Source organism: Neomonachus schauinslandi, chromosome 14 (genome assembly GCF_002201575.2).
Source record: "Neomonachus schauinslandi chromosome 14, ASM220157v2, whole genome shotgun sequence".
Taxonomy (NCBI): Eukaryota; Metazoa; Chordata; class Mammalia; order Carnivora; family Phocidae; genus Neomonachus; species Neomonachus schauinslandi.
The window spans coordinates 81,648,119-81,667,722 of NC_058416.1; the positions used below are offsets into that span (position 1 = coordinate 81,648,119).

Sequence of the window (19,604 nt, forward strand, 5' to 3'; positions counted from 1 at the left end):
GCACTGCCCCTGCGCCATGCACTGAGTCCTCCGACCCTTCTCCGCAACACCGTGTCCCACCTCGCACGTGATCAGGGACTTTGTTAACTGTCAGGCTCCGCTGGGTCAAGCACACACCCCCAAACTGGAAAGAGATTCCTGGCACGAGGCTCCACAGAGGCTGTCGTGGCAGAGCTCGGAGTAACCAGGCAACTGATGACAATAGCCAGAGGCTCCCGCGACCGATCGCACCGGCTTTGTATGTGACATGTACACCACGTGCGCATTGTCTCACCCCAACCTGCAGCAGCCCCGGGAATTGGGCAGGAGATTTGCATCACTCCCTCCCCGTGGCTCCCCACGGCCGCCAAGCTCCATCCGTCTGTGCAGCCACTGCAGAGCCCCGTGGACCGATCCCTGTGGACCGATCCCCATGCACCAACAGGAAGCCCAGCCCTGGCTCCGGGGCCGAGGCGCTACGCTGGAGGAGACCCGTCTCCCCTCATCACGGGCTCACGGGCTCAGTGAGCCGGCACATTCCCCCATCCTAGGATGCTTGTTGGCCCTTGATGTCCAGGCCAGGAAGTGTCAGTCCCTCTGAAAGTGCCAGAGTTCCCTAAAACTCCAGGGGTGATGAGCTGATGTTTCTCGAAGAACCTCCCCCCTCGAGGTGGAGGGGGGGCGGGACAGAGGCTGACAAGGGAAGCCTGGAAGTCAAGGACTCGAACCGTCCCAGATGCAGTGGTCTTCTCTGGGTGGCCTGGGTCTGCGCTCATGTGCACGGCTCTGTCCCTGTCTCAGGCGCCACATAGCTCTCTGGACCCTGATGTTTCTAGAAGGGCAGCGTCTTGGCATTGATCAAAACTGTCAACTTCTCAAAGCCTGTCTTTGTCAGGGAGGGTGCTAAGCATTTGCATTCATCACTCTTCTTCCTCCCAGGACTCCAGGAGGTAAGTGGTGGGTGACATTTGACACCTGAGGACACTGAGCCTCCAAGGAGGTGAAGTCACTGGCCCTGGGGTCATGCAGCCAGGACTGGGCAGAGCCGGCCCTCGTGCCGACCAGATGCCGAAGCCATGCGACCAGGGCCCTCCCTCATGGTCACTTGCTCACCTACACCGAGCGTCAGCCCCTCCTCTCTCCAGCACCCAGCAGAGAGAGGGGCTTGCCAATTAGAGACGTTTCGGTGGGGGTGGGGGGGCAGAGCATCTCTTGGGAGCCCGCCCAGGCTGAAATGAGCCCCCCCCCCGCACCCAGAGAAGGAGTGAGCACCCCAGGATCAGCCCCACCAGCACACATGTCAGCTTTCAGCCCCCCGGGCCCAACAGCAGCCTGGCCTCGGAGGAGCCCCCAGTAGCTACTGGGGTTCTTTCCTCAGCTGCCACCTCCTCTCTTTGCCCAGAGCAGGCTGGTCCCGGAGGAGGAAGGGAAGGGCGGCCCGGAAGGGAAAGGATGCGAGGAACAGACTCGCGGCCCGGAAACCAGAATATTAATTTTTTTCCCATGCATGCGCCTTTAATTTTTCCCTTCCCGAGCCCGCCGTGCCTTTGTACTTTTGCAGTTGCAGCTGGTTTTATTTGCCGCCGCTGCTGTTGTTTTAAAAGGTCTATTTTCACATGGAATGTTATCCAATTAGCAGAGCAATGTGTTGGCTTAAATAAACACTTGGGGGGAGCCGGCAGCGGGGAGACGTGATGGCGGCTGGTGTTGGCAGGCAGAGCTGCTCTCACTGTGGTCAACAACGGTGGCTTTAATTGTGGGGTCGCACCGGTTAATGTGTCCCTGCCCGTTTCTTGCTTCGGCACCCTGCCGGGGGAGGGGGCGGGGGGTGGGGAGTGGACACATGCCCCCCCGCCCCGTGCCCCAGGGCTGAGGTGCTGCTGAGTGTTTTGTAGGGGGCCCCCATCGGGCCCGGCCGCACCCATGCTGTCACCTTGCAGACTCTGCCGATGAGGAGGGAGTTTCTGGGTGGGGCTGGGGCCCGAACCCAGGTATGTCGGCTCCTAGCACAGTGCTCCTTCCCCAGCATCAACCAGCCCATTCATCGGCTGGCAGAGGAGAGAATTAGGCCCCAGTCGGTAACCAGCCCCGTGGTGCACAGGGCCAACCGTGAGGGAGCCAGACGGGGCCTCTCGAGGCCAGGACGGCCGCCTCGGCACCGGGTGCCCGGTGCAGCCCGCGCGGGCCTGTGCCGTCTTGCCTGCCCTATAAGCGATGGTTGCCGTCAGGTTAACAGTGATGTGTGCTCAACACATGTTTGCTTAATTGAGTGTAAGGAGGGAGTAGAGCGCAGTCTCCGTGGGGCCTGTGGGAGCGCGGCGGGGTCCGAAGGGACCATCACCCCGTGGAAATGAGGAGGCTATGGATGCAGACAAGGGGCGTCATATCCCCGCACCCCAGGTTACTCATCCATCTGCACGTCGGGAATAATACCGCCCCCCTGAGGCAACTGTGAAGATGAAAGGCCAGGCCCAGGCCATGGGACAGGGCACCACAGAAAGGGCAGCAGCGGAGTGGGCCGGGCCCCCGGGGTCGGGGCTGCTGCCTGGCTCTCAGATATTGTCTCCAGACACGTTAACTGCAAGCCCACTCGGGGATGGGGGTTTGGTCCCCACTTTCCTGTTCAGGCAGGTGCGTGAGGTGCGGACCCTCATGCCCGTGGCTCATTCGCAGGGTTTTTACCTCATTCCCATCGTTAGAGCCCAGGGGTAAAAGCATGTTGGAATCCTGAGCCTTGCATTTCAAGGCAGGGATTCAGGCTCAGCCAACACATTTACGGGCTGAGAAGCCAGGGTCAGGACAAGCCCCTCTCCTCAGCCTAGCAGGGGTGCATCCTTCATTTCCAGGGGATAAGCAGTGCCGTGAGGTACCCCTCTGCTCACCCCGTCCCTCCCTCCAGGCCTCTGCCCCCAGGGGAAGGTCAGCTTCCAGAGTTTTCATTCAGATTTATCAAGCAGTCAGTCTACGTTACCCAGGAGAGCTGACCAGCCCAGCAGAGTTGGATGACTTTCTCCCCTCCAGGAGCACTACTCATAACTGGAAAAGCTGTACTACCAAGGGCAGCAGCGGGGACCAGGACTCAGGCCCTTACCGTGTGCCAGGCACTGGGGTAAATGAATCGCTGCCATCTTATTTATTCTTCCTGCAGCTGCAGGAGGTCAGAGTGCCCCCACTTCGCAGCGGAGAAAGTGGTGCCACCTCAGGTCACAAAGCCGGAAGGCAGCTGGGCCACACTGTGGGCCCCACTTGGAGCCCAAGGCCGTTAGCAGGCGGCACTGCCTCTGCCTGGTCGCTTCTGACCGTTGGTGACCTGACATTGGTTCTCTTCTCCCGGGGGCTCCTTTATCTCTCCAGAGGTCAGAGGTGGTGCTCACCTTTGTGTCCCCCACCATAGTGTTGGCTCACAGTGGGTGCTCCAGGGATGTCGAGTGGAATTGGACAGAGCTGCGCAGATGAACGCAGGAAGGGGAAGAGGCACATCTATTTCTTTAAGAGACGGAGTCGCCGAAGCCTGGAACCAAGGCCCCCCGGCTGTCTCTCTGAGAAACTTGTCCTCAGCTCCCCGGTATCCTCACTTGCAGTGGACCGAGGTGCCGAGTGGGGTCCCCTGGTCCCCCAGTCCCATGCCAGGAGCTCCACTCATCCCAGGGACCAGCTCCCGCCTGCTGGCAGGACGTGCCGAGAGCTTGCTTTGGGGATTATGAGCACCAAGAAGCAGGTTCTGCCCCTCAGAGCTCAGGATGCTGCCCGGAGAGACGCCGAGCATGCCGGCCTGGCAGACCCTCCTCCCAGCAACACAGGCCCCACGTTCTTCAGCCACCTCCGCAGAGAGAAGGAGCCAAGCCCCCAGCGGTCCCTGCCAGGGCCCGGAGCTCCCGCTCCCGTCACTCAGTCCCGGGCTCCTGGGCACAGGGGGTCGCTCTTGGCCGTCTTAGGTCACACTTGCTCCAGGCATCGGGGGTGCAGATGGCAGATGGCTGGGCTCAGGTTGCCATTGTCCATGCTCAGGTGGATTTGACGTCTGCGGAGAGAGGCAGCCCTCCCACTCTGCAAGACACAGAGCAGAAGGGGCCGAGAAGGGCCTGGACTTGCAAAGACAGGAGTCCTGTCCTCGGGCCCGGGCCAGGAGCCACGGGCGCATGGGCCGGGAGTCCGGCCAAGGGCACCGAGTGGACTTTTGTTGCCGGGAGGAGGAGGTCTGTCTCCAGGGAGCGCTGCAGAAAGGTCAGGCAAGTGCTGTGCTGGCAGCCTTCCAGCGCCTTCCCTGTTCCGGAAAGATGGCTGCCAGCCCCGGTCACCGTCTAGCCCTGGTAGATTTCCTTGCGGAGTGGGGAGGGGGGTGTTGCAGAAGAGGCAGCTGGGGGCTAGGGTTCTCGGAGCCCACAGTTGGTGGCTCAGGTCAGAGGGGATCCAAGGGGTGTGATTCTGGGACAGCCAAGCCAGGGAAGCAGATGACAGCGGTAGCTAGCTTGCACTCCAGCCAGACCTGCCCACGCTGGCCTCAGGACGCCTCAATTCTCTGAGCAGGGCCAGGCCCCGAGACCTGCTGTCTGAAGGGAGAAGTCCATCTGCCCCGGGTCAAGGCAGAGGGACTTGGGGCAGCCATCTGGGTCAGCAAACAGCCTCCTCCCTGATGATCCGAGAGGGATTTATGGAGGAGTAAGTAGGGCTCGGGGACTTGCCAGGGATGCTGACGCCCCCAGGGGCCAGTGACAGTGGGAGCTGTCTGAGAGGGGCCCTGTAGGTGCTCCAGTCCTGGAGGGAGGGAGGGAGCAGGGAAAGAAATGCCCCTACCCCCTTTCCTCCCTCCCTCCAGGACTACTGGCACCTCCCGATTGCTCACCCGAAACAGAAACCAGAGTGTGAGAGCCCAGTTATATGGCCCATGGGAGTCAGCTGCAAAAGCCAGGAGAATGTTCCAGAAAGGAGCAGGAATAGCCCGCATTGGCCATTGGATGATGAGAGGAAGTGGCTGCAGAGAGCAGGGGCTCTCCCTTTCCGTGGCAGTCTCCTCCCGGGCAAAATAATGCACCCTTAGAGTTCCACTCTGGATCTTCGGGCTTCTGCAGTGACCTGAGCAGGTGGTGTGTACCCAAGTCCTGGTGGCATGGGCTGTTCCTGTCCCCTGAGGTCCCAAAGTCATACCCGTTGGGAGCAGATCTTCCCCTCTCCGTTGCCAGACGCAAGACCGTGTATGCACCAGGTCATGTCCTAATCGGAAGGCAGAGCATCCCATGCATATGGGCAGCTGAAGACACGAGCTCCTTGCTCCTCTGTCTTTCTTGGTCTGTATCGTAGGGGTGTGGAGGGACCACAGCAGGATGTTTAAGCCAGCCCTCCGTCTCTGGCCAGGACCAATTTGAGCGTCCCTTCCAGGCTGCAGACCTTCGGTGAAAGAGCTCCATGGTTGGCTCCGTGAATACGGTAGCCTCCCACCAGTTTGTTACCCACGGTCAGCCATGGTCCAGAAGCAGGTGGCCCTCCTCCGGAGAAGGTCGGTGTAGCCTCACACGACATCAGACGCCCACGTCATGCACCTCGCTCACTCCATCTCATCACCCAGGCACGTTACCCTCTCACACTGTCCCACGAAGAAGGGGGAGTTCAGTACAGTAGCATATTTTGAGAGAGACCACATTCACGTAACTTTTATCACAGTTTATTGTTATAATTGTTCTAGTTTATTAGTGGTTATTTTTGTTGAATCTCTTACTGTGGTTAATTTATAAACGAAACTTTACTATAGGTATGTCCGTATAGGGAAAATATAGTATGTGTGGGTTCCATACCGCCTGTGGGTTTGGGCATCCCCTGGGGTCCTTGAACGTATCCCCCACAGATAAGGGGAGCGACCATGTTCCCTGGGCACACTCTGTCCTGAGCACTGCTAGGGGCAGCAAGGAGAGAGGCCTTCCCTCCAAGGTTCAAGGCTGAGCCGAGGAGGCCGGCCCACAGGCAGGTGTTCATGGGGCCGGTGCTGGGCTGGAGGCCACGCGGGCAGGGTACAGGCAGGGCAGCTGGCTTTCATCTCTGTGAGGAGAACAGGGTGTGCCCTGGGCCACCAGCAGTTTGGCTGTGACGAGGGAGCCTTTCCGCGGCCAGAGCGGGTTACAGAGGCCCAGGGATGGAAGGTACAGGGTCTGAAAGAAGCGAGAAGGAAGTTGACGTGCGCAGGGACCTTGGCCGGCTCCTGTTTTCCTTTCATTGAAATGGGAGAATAATGTCTGTTCTCATGAGTAGGTTGGGATCATAAGCTTAGAGTTCCAACCCAGGAGATCCATAAGCCAGGGGAAGAAGAAGGCCCTTTCATTCCAAGGGAAGAAAACAGGCAGCAGAAGCAGGATTTGGAGAGAAGCACCAGGCCAGGAATGTCTAACTCCCCGCCTTTTCTGAGACACCCTCATTGCACCGACTCCTGGGCACCCCCAGATGAACGAGGCCCTGAGAGCTGATTTGGCAGAGGTGTGCTCTGCCTGCAGCTGAGGTTCAGAACTCCTGGGAGGAAGGTGGCGTGGGTCTCAGTAGGCACAGAGGCCGGGGAGGAAGCTGCTGGTGGGCCCCAGGCCAGAGAGGCCAGGGCTGCACGTTCCCCTCTGCTGTGCCTGGAACCTTCCGTGTCTTCTGCACTAGCCTGAAAGCCCCTTGAGGCCTGGGCTGTGTCCTCCTCCTCACCCACCCCCTGTCTTCTAGGATCCCCGAACTATAACAAGCTCCCCTTAGGCTCTTTTAATGAAATACGACTACTCTGGATCGTCCAAGGCCACTTTTAGCCTTGAGTCACTGTCCCTGCGGCGTGCAACAGTCTGAGGCCTCTGTGTTGCAACTAGCCAGGCAGCGGGCACTCAGGAAAGCGGCCTGGTCTCCTGTGAACCGGAGGGGACTGGGACGAGGGAAGCTTAGTCCTGCTGTTTTTGGAGAACCACGTGCTGTGGTCCAACGCCAAATGCACGAGAGCTTTTGTGTCCCACCGAACATTGTTCCTGCTCTTTGGTGGCGTAAGGGGGGCAGAGGGCATCTGTAATAATAACAATAACGGTGCTCTAAATGTTAGACTTCACAGTCACGGGCTCCTCCTATCCATTTGCTGCTGCCGCCACTCAAGGAAACAGGTCCCAGAGAGGTTAAGCAGCCTGCCCAAGCTCACATGGCTCGTAAGTGGTGCAGTGGGGATTTGAACCAAAGTAGCCCAGGCCCAGAGCCCCCAGTCTTAATGGCTGTGCCGCCTCACCTTTGGAGTTTGCAAAGCCCTTCCAGAGGGGATGAGAATTTGGAAGGCTTTCCATCAGAGGCAAGAGAGGAGAAGGGAGTGTCTAGCAACTGCTACAGTGAGCCGAGCCCTCTGCAGCCTTGGTGGGGCACAGCAATGGAGAACGGGTCTCCAGGGGTGGGAAGGAAACACCAGTCTGAAGGCTGCACGCAGAGGGAGGCCAGGGTGGGGGCGCCTCGCCCGAGCCCACCTCCCAGGCCCCCCCCCCCCCACTTCTCTCTGCGGCTGAGCTCCCACCAGATGCAGCCTGGTGGCCGTGCCCGCCCGCCTGCATCCCCGGGACTGCAGCTCCTCGGGGATCCAGGCGCCAGGAAGAATACCCACCACGCCAGACTCCCGACTGACTTCTCTCCCCATCTTAAAACCCCAGCTCCCGCAGTCAGGCTGTTTCTCTGCCATGCCAGCTGAGAACGCGTGTGTTTTAAAGCTCTGAATGGGCCATTTCGGCTCGGAGTCCAGATGCATTTTTATACCCGCATGGAAAAAATGCAGAGGCTCCGCTGGCAGTCAGAAAGAGTTTTTTAAATTAAAGTCAAAAAGAAAAGGGGAAAAAAAAAAGTTTCCTGCACCTGGCCCTTCTCAGAAAAGCGCAGCTGAGAACAAAGCGTTTCTGTGCTTTGACCACATGTCTCATTTTATTTTATTTTTTTATTTTTATTATTTTTTAAGATTTTATTTATTTGCGAGAGAGAGAATGAGAGACAGAGAGCATGAGAGGGAGGAGGGTCAGAGGGAGAAGCAGACCCCCCGCCGAGCAGGGAGCCCGACGCGGGACTCGATCCCGGGACTCGAGGATCACGACCCGAGCCGGAGGCAGTCGCCCAACCGACTGAGCCACCCAGGCGCCCGCATGCTTCCATTTATTTATTTTTTTTTTTAAAGACTTTATTTATTTATTTGAGAGCGAGAGAATGAGAGCGAGCACACGAGAGGGGGGAGGGTCAGAGGGAGCAGCAGACCCCCCGCCGAGCAGGGAGCCCGACGCGGGACTCGAGGATCACGACCCGAGCCGGAGGCAGCCGCCCAACCGACTGAGCCACCCAGGCGCCCGCGTGTCTCATTTTAAAAAGATGCGTGTCCCGCCCAGCCTCCCACCAGTGCTTTTCAGGTTCAGTTGTTGGTGGAATATCCGCTGTGGGCGAGCCCCTGGGCTTGTTGCCTGTTCATCCCATAATTAGCCCATTTCACAGATGAGGAGACCGAGGCTCCCAGTGGGGTACTGGCCTTACCGAGGGTCACCTCGACCGCCGTAACAAAGTACCACAGGCTGGGTGGCTGAAACCAACAGAAATTGACTATGTCACAGTTCTCAAGGCTAGGAGTCCAAGATCAAAGGGGCGGGAGTTGTTGGGTTCCTTTCAAGGGAAGTCTTTTCCCCGCCTCTTCCCCAGCTTCTGGGGACAGCGGCATTCCTCGGCCCGTCTGCACGGGGCACCTACCCTGCATCTGTCTTCCCGTGGCCACAGTCGTAGTGGATTAGGGGGCCCGCCTTCTCCAGGATGCCCTCACCTTCGCTGGACTACATCTGCAAGGACCTATTTCCAAATCGGGTCAGAACCAGAGGTACCAGGGGCTTGGATTCCAGCATCCGTTCTTGGGGGGAACACGGTCCAGCCCGTAACAGTCATGCTGAAGGTGAGGGCCAGAGGTGGATCGGTTCCGGTGTGGAGCTCTCCTGGGCACACATAGCCTCCTCGCAGCGTGGAGGAAGCAAGAGGGACGAGCCCCACGGCCCCTCTTCTCATACCGCGGGGTGCTGACTGCAGCCCAGAGCACAGACGAAGACGCCACCCTTAGCCACTGTTGCTTCCCGTGCTGACGGGCACCCGGGGCTGGCCTTGTCCACACCCACCACTGACCCAAGGCCTCTCTGCTAAGAGAAGGAAATTGCAGATGTGATAAGTTGGTAGTAACAGCACAACCAGGACGAGAGCTAGCATCTATTGAGCACTTACTGTGTGCCCCCACGCTATTGTAGGCGCCTTCCATGTTAACTCTTAGCTTGGGCTCTAGCAATGTTTACAAGGGAGCTCGCCAGGACCGCGTGGTTCCATTCATTGGTATTGTCCAGAACAGGCAAATCCAAAGAGACAGAAAGCAGACTAGTGTTGGCCGGGGGCCAGGGGGAGGGTGTGGAGTGTCCGCTCCTGAGTGTGGGGTTTCTTCCGGGAGGATGATGATGAAGTGTTCTGAACTTCACGTGGTGATGGCCGCACAACTCTGAATATCCTGAAAACCAGTGAACCGCGTACTTCAGATGGGTGACTTGCACAGTGTGTGGGTTACATCTCAGTAAAGCAGCCCCAAACACCAGAGAGGGGAGTAGGCAGAACTCGGACGCCAGGAGCAGCGAAGAGCAGAAGGACGGAGCTGCTGAGCCAGGGGAAGGAGCCAGCGCCTGGGAGGGCGAGGGCCTTCCAGAGGTTGAAGGCAGCCTGGCCTCTGGCAGTGGAGAGAGATGGGGGACAGACTCCTCGAGGCTAGCGAAGGACAGAGCCACCAGGCAAAAGCAAGGGGCCTGTGGCCCCTGGTGGCCCAGTGGGAGGCGAACCAGCTCATGGGGTGGCCCTCCCCAGACAGGACACAGCATGGGAAAGGAGCCGGCCGCGGGCCCGGGCACCAGTTATAGGCGGTTATATTGACGGCATGGTCACTTGCAGCTGTCTCCCTGGGAATGTAACCCGCTAATTGAATAAAGTGCCCAACAGCTCCCACACCCTCACCAGAGAGCAGGTGTCACAAGGGCTAGAACCTGGCCTTTGAGCTGGAGGCGCCAGCAGGCGGGAGGGGGACAGGATGCAGCGTCTGCAGTTGGTCTCCACTAACTCGCAGTTTCATTTCCTGTCCTTGCTCCCCCAGAAAGCCTTCCATGCGCTGTGTCACAGCACCCACCTGTACGGCCGGAGACTGGTCCTGGAGTGGGCTGACTCGGAGGTGAGCCTGCAGGCCCTGCGGCGGAAGACAGCCGAGCACTTCCACGGTAAGTGCGCCGGGGCTCCCGAGAGGACTGCCCTTGGGCTGCATCGGGCGAGATGCCCTGTCTCCTTCCCTGCGCGTGCTGCATGTCCTCTCTGTGCCCCCCAGATCTGCTCTCCACCCCTCTTTCCCTGCTTCACACCAAGAGGCTGATCTGTGTGGACGGCCCCCGTAGCCTCCATGCCCTTTAGCTTCCAGCTAGGTCGGCTCATTGGGAGGCCTGGCAGGAAATTGGGGAGAGGCGGAGACTGGGGTCAGGAGGTTTATCCCTTCCCCATCCCACCCTCCCGGCCCCCGCCTTCCATCCTGCCAGCTGGCTGGCTGACACCCAAGGCCACAGCTCACATCTGGTTGCCCTCTCTACCCGGCACTTTCTCTCTAGGGCCCCGTGGCCAGCCTAGGGGGTCACTCACACTGAAACCCCTGCCCTCTGCCGCCTCTTTGGTGGACCCTCCTCGGTTACTCTGTTTGAGGACCGTCCACTCGCTGCTGGGGGCCTGATGGTCCCAGGACCTGACTCCACCTCTTACACACTTTGGTGGCATCACGTGGCCTCGGTGATTATTCAATCCATCCCCAGAAAATACTCAGTGAGCACCTGCTCTCCTCTGGCACAGCGGTGAGGCTATGACCTAGCTGGGTGGTGGGTTCGAATGGAAGAGGCCGGATACATTACTTGAGTGGGTGGTCTAGAAAGGCCTCCCTGCAGAGGTGACATTTGTGCCCACGAAAGGGCTGTCTGAGCAGTGGGGACCTTGAGCTTGGCACCTGGAGAAGCAGGGAGGCCGGCGTGGCTGAAACAGAGAAAGTGGAGAGAGTGGGGGCTGGCTCACAAGGGGCCTCATCCTATCCAGCAAGTTGCTGGGGAATCAGCAGGAGGGAATGAGGGAAAGTCCTGAGAACACCAGGCCACAGTGGGCATGTGGAAGGCGTGGCAGGTGCCCCCAACTGGCCCTCCCAGTGTGCACCCCCGCACTCGGGATATCGAGGGACCTTTGAACATGAATCCCATCTCCACGCCTCTCCCATGCATCGTAGAAGTGCGTTCACGGCCAGGCAGTAAAGGGCAGCTGCTAGCCTCCCACCCACTTAGGATCCAGTTGGCTTTAGTGATGGCTGCCCAGGAAGTGGCCTCACCTGGCCGGGAATGCGTCTCTTCCTCCCACCTGCCTGGGAAAGCCGGGCTTGGCGACAGGGCTCCGTAGTTTCAGCCACGGCATCGGCCACGGCTGCTCTGAGGTCTCAGGTGGCAGGCTGCCTTCCTCCACCCAGGAGTCCCAGGGACAACTGGAGGGTTCACGGCTCTCGGGGGCTTTCCTGGGTGGGCCAGTTACCCCAGGCGCCTGCCATTGCTCCCCTCACCCATCCCCACTGGGCAGCGGGGAGCCAACAGTGTCACCTGGGGCAGCCTGGGGGTGTTGGCTACAAAGCCCGTGTGGGGATGGAGCCTGGAGCCAGGACGTGATCATTTACTGTCCCAGTCAGCGACACTCTGTTTCCCCAGTTGGGCAGCGGCTCAGGGGAACCCGCAGAGGAGGCGGCCCGTATAGGGTGGCAGTTCTCCAGTTGGGCCTCGCCGGTCTTGCTCCGGGCTAGCAAGCAGGGCTTCCCAGCAGTGTCTCAGGGATGTAAGACTGCATCCCCCTCAGGTGTGCTACGAACGCCACAGAGACAGGGACAAAAGCCTCTGGCTGTAGTTCAGCCTGCCAGACCCTTCAGAATACGCCCTTGCCCTACCCACTCCAGGGGCCTCTTCCAGCCCAGCCCCACCAAACCTCCCCGAATGCCCTGCGGTGCTCTGTGTCTTCCCATGTGTTCTTCCCTCTGCTCAGAATGCTTGGCCCTCGAGTTTTTACTAAGCAGGCAGTGCCTGTGCAGCCATTAAGGCCCAACTCAAATGACACCTCCCCCAGGAAGCCCTCCCTTTCTCTGCCCGCCTCCTTACGTATCAGTAACAGCTCCATCCTCTGCTCTCCCAGCTCCATTCCTATACTTCCGTGCCGTGTCATAATTTATTTCATTATGGTTTATCCTCACTGGACTAATGCCTTTCCCCGCATGGAGACTGTGTCCTCGGGTTCCTCTCTGGGCGCCCCCCGTGCCTGGCACAGCGTCTGGCATAGGCCGGGCCCTGCCCTCCATCTGAGGCTGGGGAAGATCCCAGCAAAGGCGCACGAACAACCAGAGAAATCAGGACTGAGTACACAGTCCCAAGCTTACAACTCAATAAGTCCCCAAATCCTGACGTGCCAAAAGGGAACGAACCTATCTGTATCGACAGCCATTGACAGGCCCAAATGCACCCGTCGGCAAATGTTTGTGTAAGGGACTCGCCCGCTCCTCTGCACCGCCCACCCCCGCGGCCGGCGGCCTGCAGGCTCAGCAGTTCTGCCCTGCGTCGGAGAGAAGCCCCCTTCAATAAATTGAGTTCCAAAGACAGCATTATTGCCTCACCCCAGCGGAAAGACTCGGTCGGGAGCGTTTCCGCGGGATCGGCTGTCTCCGAGTATCCGCTGAAGGCCGTGGCCCAGACAGGCCAGGTACAGCCACGGCAGGAATAGAGGCAGGAGCTTCCTTCCACACGTCTGCCCCTGCATTCCCCAGCAGCCCTGCGAGATGGGCATGATGAGCCCCGGTGTTTCGTTTTGTTTTTTTAATTTTAAGATTTTATTGATGTATTTGAAAGAGAGCAGGAGCAGGGGAAGGGGCAGAGGGAGAAGCAGACTCCTCGCTGAGCAGGGAGCACCAGGGATCAGGACCCTGGGATCATGACCTGAGCCACCCAGGCGCCCTTGATTGGCCCCATTTTACGGATGGGAAAACTGAGGCCAAGCAAGCATTGGAGTGACACGTGACAGCTACTGTTTATTAAGGACTCACTCTGCGTCAGGGCCCGTCCCCAGTACATGACCTGCCCCGTCTCACTTAGCCTCGCGACATCAGTAGCAGCTGTAGGCGCTGCTGTCTCCGTTTTATAGACAAAGAAACTGAGGCACGCCCACGGTCACGCAGCTGGAAAGGGGCAGATGTGAACTCCGGGCCAGCTCTAGAGCCTCCCACCCCACCCTGCCGCCCTGTTCTGCATGGTATTAGCAAATGCCATTTTCCGGAAGTTTGGGGCCTTTATTTGATCTGGGGTGTATGAGTATTTCCTGCATGGCTTCCCTCATCCTGACTCATCCAGCCCTGAATTGTAGACTCTCCTGGGTCCCTTCCAGAAATGGAGGGGATGAATAACAGATCATGATGGAAAATGCCAGGCGGCCCTCTGGAATTGACGCAGCATGTCCTCATAGAAGGCCCTGTGGGGTGCGCGTTACCGTGTCCCCGCTTATAGGCGGGAAGGCTCAAGTGCAAGGTGAGAGGAGAGCCCCGAGGTCAGTTTTGAGGGTCAGCCCAGCTCTGTGTTTGGACCCCCTTTGAGTGCCCCTGGAGGAATATTGCCCTCTCAGGTTCTGGAAGGGGTCATGAGCTCTGAGCTAACCGAGTGTGCAGAAGTAAGTGCTACCAGACAGACCCTCCCCGCATCAAGGGAAGATGGGCAGGGTCCCACCAGGGAACAGAATTTACCCCAGGGGTTGGCAGGAAGAGCCTGTAATGCCAAGGTGAGGGCAGGGGCCAGAGGTGAGCAGTAGCGAGTAGCAGTCCTCCCATCCCCAGGGCCTATAGGGACAGGCGGGGAGGAAATGATGCCCCTGGGGTCCATCGAGAGCAGGGCCTGCAGACACCTACTCAGTCCCCTAGTATAGAGGGCCACAGCCAGTGCCGGAGAACTCCCCAAAGCAGGGGGGGAGCTGGGGGAAAATGCCTGCAGCTTCCTCCCCTCCCACCTCTGCTCCCCTCTGGGTCTCCCCTTGGCCCATTGCATCTGTAAGCCGGAGGGCCAGGTCCCCTAGGGACACCTGCCAGGGGACAGCAGGGCAGAGGATGGATCGGGGGCACCGGAGAATATCCAGCCCATGTGGTGCCCACGAACAGCAGGGGTGTGGCTGGGGTGGGGGCCGGCCGGCTTTGCTGAGGGGAGGCCTCCCATCTGGAGGGGTCTCTCAGACGCGCGCCCGCCCGCGTGTCGAACCTCCACACTGGCCTCACCTGTCTGGGTCGAGAAGAGGCAACAGCCTGAAAGTAAAGTCATTCCCGGTCGTGTTTCCCAGCACTCTTTCTCAAAGAAACACGTGATAATCCTTGGAAAACAAAAGAAAGCTCTCTCCAGAACACAGCAAGATAAGACACAGGGATTTGTACCCTAGAATCCGTGAAACTTGGTCTTCGTGGATCCTAGTCTAGGGCTGGCCTCAGAGGAGCTGTGAACACCCAGAAATGTCATGGGGGGGGGGGAGGTGTGCGTGCGTACATGCACATGCACGTGTGTGTGCGCGTGTGTATGTCTCTGGCAAGAGAATCTCTTGTCATCAGATTTCCCATAAGCTCCTGGTCCCCAAGAGGTTGGCTGTAGGAGAAAGAGCGTTGACCTTGTAATCAAGGACACCCGGTTTCTGTTGCTCCCTGGCTGAGTGTCCAGGGAGACGTCAGTGCACCCTCTGGGCTTCCGTTTCCCCTTTCACCAACCAGGGAGGCTAACCAAGGCACTCACCGCCTTATAGAATTGTCCTGAAGATGATCTGTGAGAAACAAAAGCATCAGGAGCTGCCTTGTTGGTTTTTTTCGCCCACAGGGCATTCCCCCCCGCCCCCCCACCACAGGGCACTCCCGAGGTAGAGGTGTGTGTCTTCCCATTTTACAGATGAAGGAAGGAGGCGATGAAGTCGCTTGCCTGGGGTCACGCAGGCCGTGAATGGTGGAAGCCAGGTTTGAGCTCATACAGTCCGGCTTAAGCACCCTGTACTCAGGGCAATGGCTCCATCCGTCCTTCCCACGTTAGCTGGACCCTGGGGGGTGGGGGGCGGGTAGACAAGTCGGCCCAGAACAGGTGCTCTGGAGCCCGCAGTCCCTCCTACCCACCCACCCCATTGTCTGAGCTCTTCGGGGGGAATGGGCGGCGCCTCCACAGCCCTGAATGTTCAGAATAGGGCTGCTGGCCTCCTGCTCTCCTGGCTGGACCCTTTTCCCCGCTCTGCCCCTTCCCTGTGGCGAAAAATACCCAGCTCATTTGTGTCGAAATCCGCATTGTTCAGCGTTTCCAGGGCCCTGGCAGACTGCGAGGGCAGGTGGGACCCATGCCCAGTTTCCTCCCTCCACGCCAGGCTCTGCCAGGAAGGCACTCAGATCTCAGGTGGAGGCCCCAGCCCTGTTTGCCCAGCCCAAGCCCCGAGGCCACGACAAAGGGCTCCCCGGGCTCCCCGTGGAATGTGGGCCGGGGAATCACAGGCAGGCGTCTCAACCAATCAGCAGGCCCAGGCATGAAGCTAGCTGGCGAACCCAGAGCTCCACACCCCTGCAGCCAGCACCTCTCTCCAACCATGGGTCCCTGATGAGCCTAGGTGAAGGTGGACGGCTCCGTGTACGTCAGGCTAGATAAGACTAATTATCATTAGTACTGCTGTAACAACTCTCATCTGTTAAGCCTTACTCCGTGCCAGGTGTTATCGACGAGGTTGCAGGTATCAATCCTGCAGAGTCCTAGGACGTAAATACCGTCATGAGCTTCTGCTTCACAGATGAGTAAACTGAGGCACAGAGAGGACAGATACCCTGCCCAAGGGAGCACCCGGTTACCAGCGGCCGAGTCAGGAGTCAGACCTGGGGTTTTGGCCATCCTGCTGGACTGAGTCTTTGTATCAGAGGGTGCGCACCGATGCCCCTTCCGCTTACCCCCGGGGGTGTGTCCCCATACCTGCTCTTTGTCCTCGGGCGCAGCACTTGGCCTCAGCTCTGTCATCCGTACGGCGGGACGAGGGCGCCCACCTCCTCTGGGGAACCATGGGGCTCAAGGAGACGATGCTTCTAATGCTCCTGGCACGAGTGAGCGTGTGGCACATGTCACTGCCCCAGTTGTTCCTTCTCGGGGCCGCCCGGTCAAGCCAGGCTGAGGGAGGATGTGCTCAGGACAAGGAAGAGAGACAAAAGAGGAGCCCTGGTTTTTATAAGGCTGGGCGATAACCGAGTGCGTGTGTGTGTGTCCGCGTGTGTGAGAGAATGGAGGTGCCCAGCACGTGGGCAGCACCCAGGACGGTGCATTTGCATCTGACTTTGGATGCCAGATCGTCTCCCGTGTCTTGAGCCTGTAGCCCCGTGCCTGGCACACAGTAGACGCTTAGTACACAGCAGCGAGGAGGAGGAGGGGGAGGAGGATTCCTCGCTGGGGAGACGGCGTTCGTAACGCCCTGCCTTCCGACGCAGGTGTGGGATCTAGATGTGCTCCGTGCCCAGCCTGGTGCTCGCCGCTCACCGAGGCTCCTGTATTGGCAGCCAAAGAAGCTTGTTTGAAACCCCCCCCCCTGGCATCCCCACCCTCTGGAAGCCTTCATCCTATCCCTTGTCCCCATAAGATGGCAGGGTATTACGTTTCCCTACGATACGCCCGTCACATTGAACAGCAAAGAGCAGGTCTCTGAATGTCATTGGCAAAGTTGCCCTGGGTCTTGACACCAGACAGAGGCGCTTTGAGAGGGAATAGCAAGACGGCCATCCTGCACAGAGCCGTCCTCCCCTCGCCCCTGTCCCGCCCCCGCCTCCCCTCCCGGCCCAGAACCGGCTTTCCCCTCTGCACCTCGCGGCCCCCGCTAGGTGAAGTGCTATTCTTCAGCGCTTCGCTTGTGGGAGGGTGAAAAGAGAGAGCAAGGAGGGAAGAAAGAGGAAAGTCGGCCACTGGCTGCGTCCTTTTCTTCCCGAGCGTGTTACGAACCAGCAGGGTCGAGGCATCGAGAAGCTTTCAGGGCCTCGGCAGGCCGCGGTACCCGCGAGTGGCACCGAGAGAATATAATGGTAGAGAAGCAATCCACCCGCAGAACCCTCTGTTTCAGAGCCCGCACAGCCAGGGAGGCCCGGGCAAACAGGCTTTTATTGGGCCGGGAGCGCGGCTCTGCTTCCCGCCGTGGTCTTATTCCAGCTGGGAGGCCTGATGGGCTGTGGTTAGCGGTTGCACCTTTCAGCCCCGGAGCCGGGAGCGCAGACATGACCGGCATGGCAAGCAGATGGCAGTGGCGCCTCCCCCACCCGCCCGAGCCGGCCCCGGGCCGGGGCGGGAGATCTGCGCTCTCCGGGGGTGGACGGGTGCCCGTCCCGGTGGGTCAGCACCCTCCAGCACACGCTGCCCACCCCCCAGTCGGGGACCAGCTGGCGAAGGGGCCTGACTTGCCGGTGCCCTCGTCCTGGCAGCCCGACCCCGGCCCCCCTCGCCCGCAGCTCTCAGCCAGAGCGTCAGAGATTGGCCCTCTCCCTGGTACTCCTTGTCTGCTCAGTTCCCCCTTCATGCCCCTCGCCCCGTCCTCCTGCCACTTTGTGTTCCCATGTGTGATTGTCTGATGTCTCTTCTCCCCACGAGGCTCTGCCCTCCAGGGCACAGGGCCCATCTCCGCATCCCCCGCGTGGCCCCGCATCTAGGACAGAGTGGGCACTCCTTAACTGTCTGTGGGCCGGACACACGATCATCGGAAGGGCCCATTCTGACCGAGCATCTCATCTCTAGCAGCCACGGTGCGGGAGTCGGCTCAGTCCCTCCTCACTGTCAGCTCACTGGAGGGAAGCCGGGGTGCAGGGATGCTGGACCGTCAGCTGTGCAGCCAGCCCTGGAGCCCTGCTCGGCCTGAAGCCAGCTGTTCCCCCACCTTGAGCCTGGACACACCACCAGTCTGAAAGAGGCAGCCACGTGACTTCTTATTAAAGACCAAGTCAGGTGCAGGAGAAGAGGAGGGGAGAGGGCTGAGTGGAGGACCCGCTCTGCGCGGGGTGCACGGCTGAAGGGTTTGGGGACGGCATCCCATTTTAGCCTCCCAGCTCACTGGAAAGAAGTGCTGTTCCCGTCTTTCTGGGCTGCACACTGAGACCCAGAGAGGTCTAGTGAATTGCCAGAGGGCACACAGCTTTGCACACTGCAGAACAGCTAACCCTATCTCACCACACCCTATTCCGCAGAAGCCCCCAAATCCCAAATCGCCCCCCCTTTATTGGACCTGGCCTCCCAATCCAGGTAGAGCAGCTCTTGCAAACCAGAGCCCACAGCCAGATCCAGCCTGCAGCCTGTTTTCGTAAATAAAAGTTTTTTTTGGCATATGGCCGTGCCCGTTTGTTCCCGTGGTCGGTCGGGCCGCGTGCTCTTACTGCGAGGGAAGAGCAGAGGGGCTGCCGCAGAGATCCTGTGGGCTGCAAAGCCGAAACTATTTACTGCCTCCCCACTTACAGAAAAAGTATGCAGCCCCTGGGGCTCGAGAAATGGCTGCCCTTATTTTATCTAAAAGCCATGGGGATGGCTAATTCCCCCTACCATGACCTCTCCTTTCTCAGAGAGTATACAGTTCTAGAAGCACCACGGCCACACCCTCACGCCCCCCCCCCCCCCAACTGAAGTCTCTGCTTAAGAACTCCAGCTTTCCCTGGGAAGGAGACCCCATTGTTCTGCCCCTCGTTTACTCCGTTCATTCATTCATTGATTCATGTGCTCAATTTGCATTGACCACCTCATGATCAAGCCTTACTCAGCCCTGAGGACCAAGCAGTGAACCAAAGAGAAGGCCCCTGCCCTCGTAGAGCTGATATTTCAGGGGGAGAGACGGATGGCCAAAAAGAAAAAGTAAATAACAAAGTTAGGATGATAGCAAGCCCTGTGGAGGAAATTAGAAAGGATAGCAAGATGCTCCTCAGGGGTGGGTAGGAGTGGAGAGATTTCCCCCTCCTCTTGGCGCAGCCCTGGCCTAGAAAAAGTCTTTCCAAGGAGTCAGTGTTTTTTTGATGGGAGGAAAAAAGCCAGCCAGCCCAAGATCGGGGCGGCTTGGGGGGGGGGGGGGGGGAGAAAACATTCCAGGCACAGGGACCCGCAGGTGCAAAGGCCCTGGGGCAGGAGCATAGTCATAACAGGCCACCGTGGCTAGAGAGCAGTTCCAGGGTGGAGAATGCTAGGAAACAAAGCTGGAGAGAGGCCAGCAGGGCTCCTTGTGGGGCCTGGCAGGGAGCCTGGCTTTTATTCAACATAAAGCAGGAAGTCCCTCAAAGATTTAAGAAGGGAGGATTTACACTGTCAGACCTCTTCCTCCCTGTTCTATGGTGCATGCATTGTAGAGGGGCAAGAATGGAGGTAGGAGTCCCATCGTGGTCCTCCCAGCGAGCAGGGGCAGTGGCCTGGTTGGGGACAAAGACCGGGGGATGGAGAGAAGCAGGTGGTGGATTGGGCCTATGTGGTGAACGTAGAGCCAGCCTAATTTGCTCCTGGGAGGCATGAGGGAAATTAAGGCCAGTGTGGAGATTTCTGTTCAGAGCCACTCAAAGG

At 59.0% G+C, this 19,604-nt stretch overlaps 1 protein-coding gene across 3 annotated transcripts in view; it reads left to right on the forward strand.

The window, feature by feature from the left end:
• RBM19 (RNA binding motif protein 19) overlaps positions 1 to 19,604 on the forward strand; it is a 134,418-nt gene that overhangs the window by 88,352 nt on the left and 26,462 nt on the right. For all 3 annotated transcript variants that reach the window (XM_021698549.1, XM_021698551.1, XM_021698550.1), the window contains one exon: positions 10,106 to 10,226. In XM_021698549.1, coding sequence (XP_021554224.1) covers positions 10,106 to 10,226 — 121 coding nt within the window. The remainder of the gene's footprint in view (positions 1 to 10,105; positions 10,227 to 19,604) is intronic.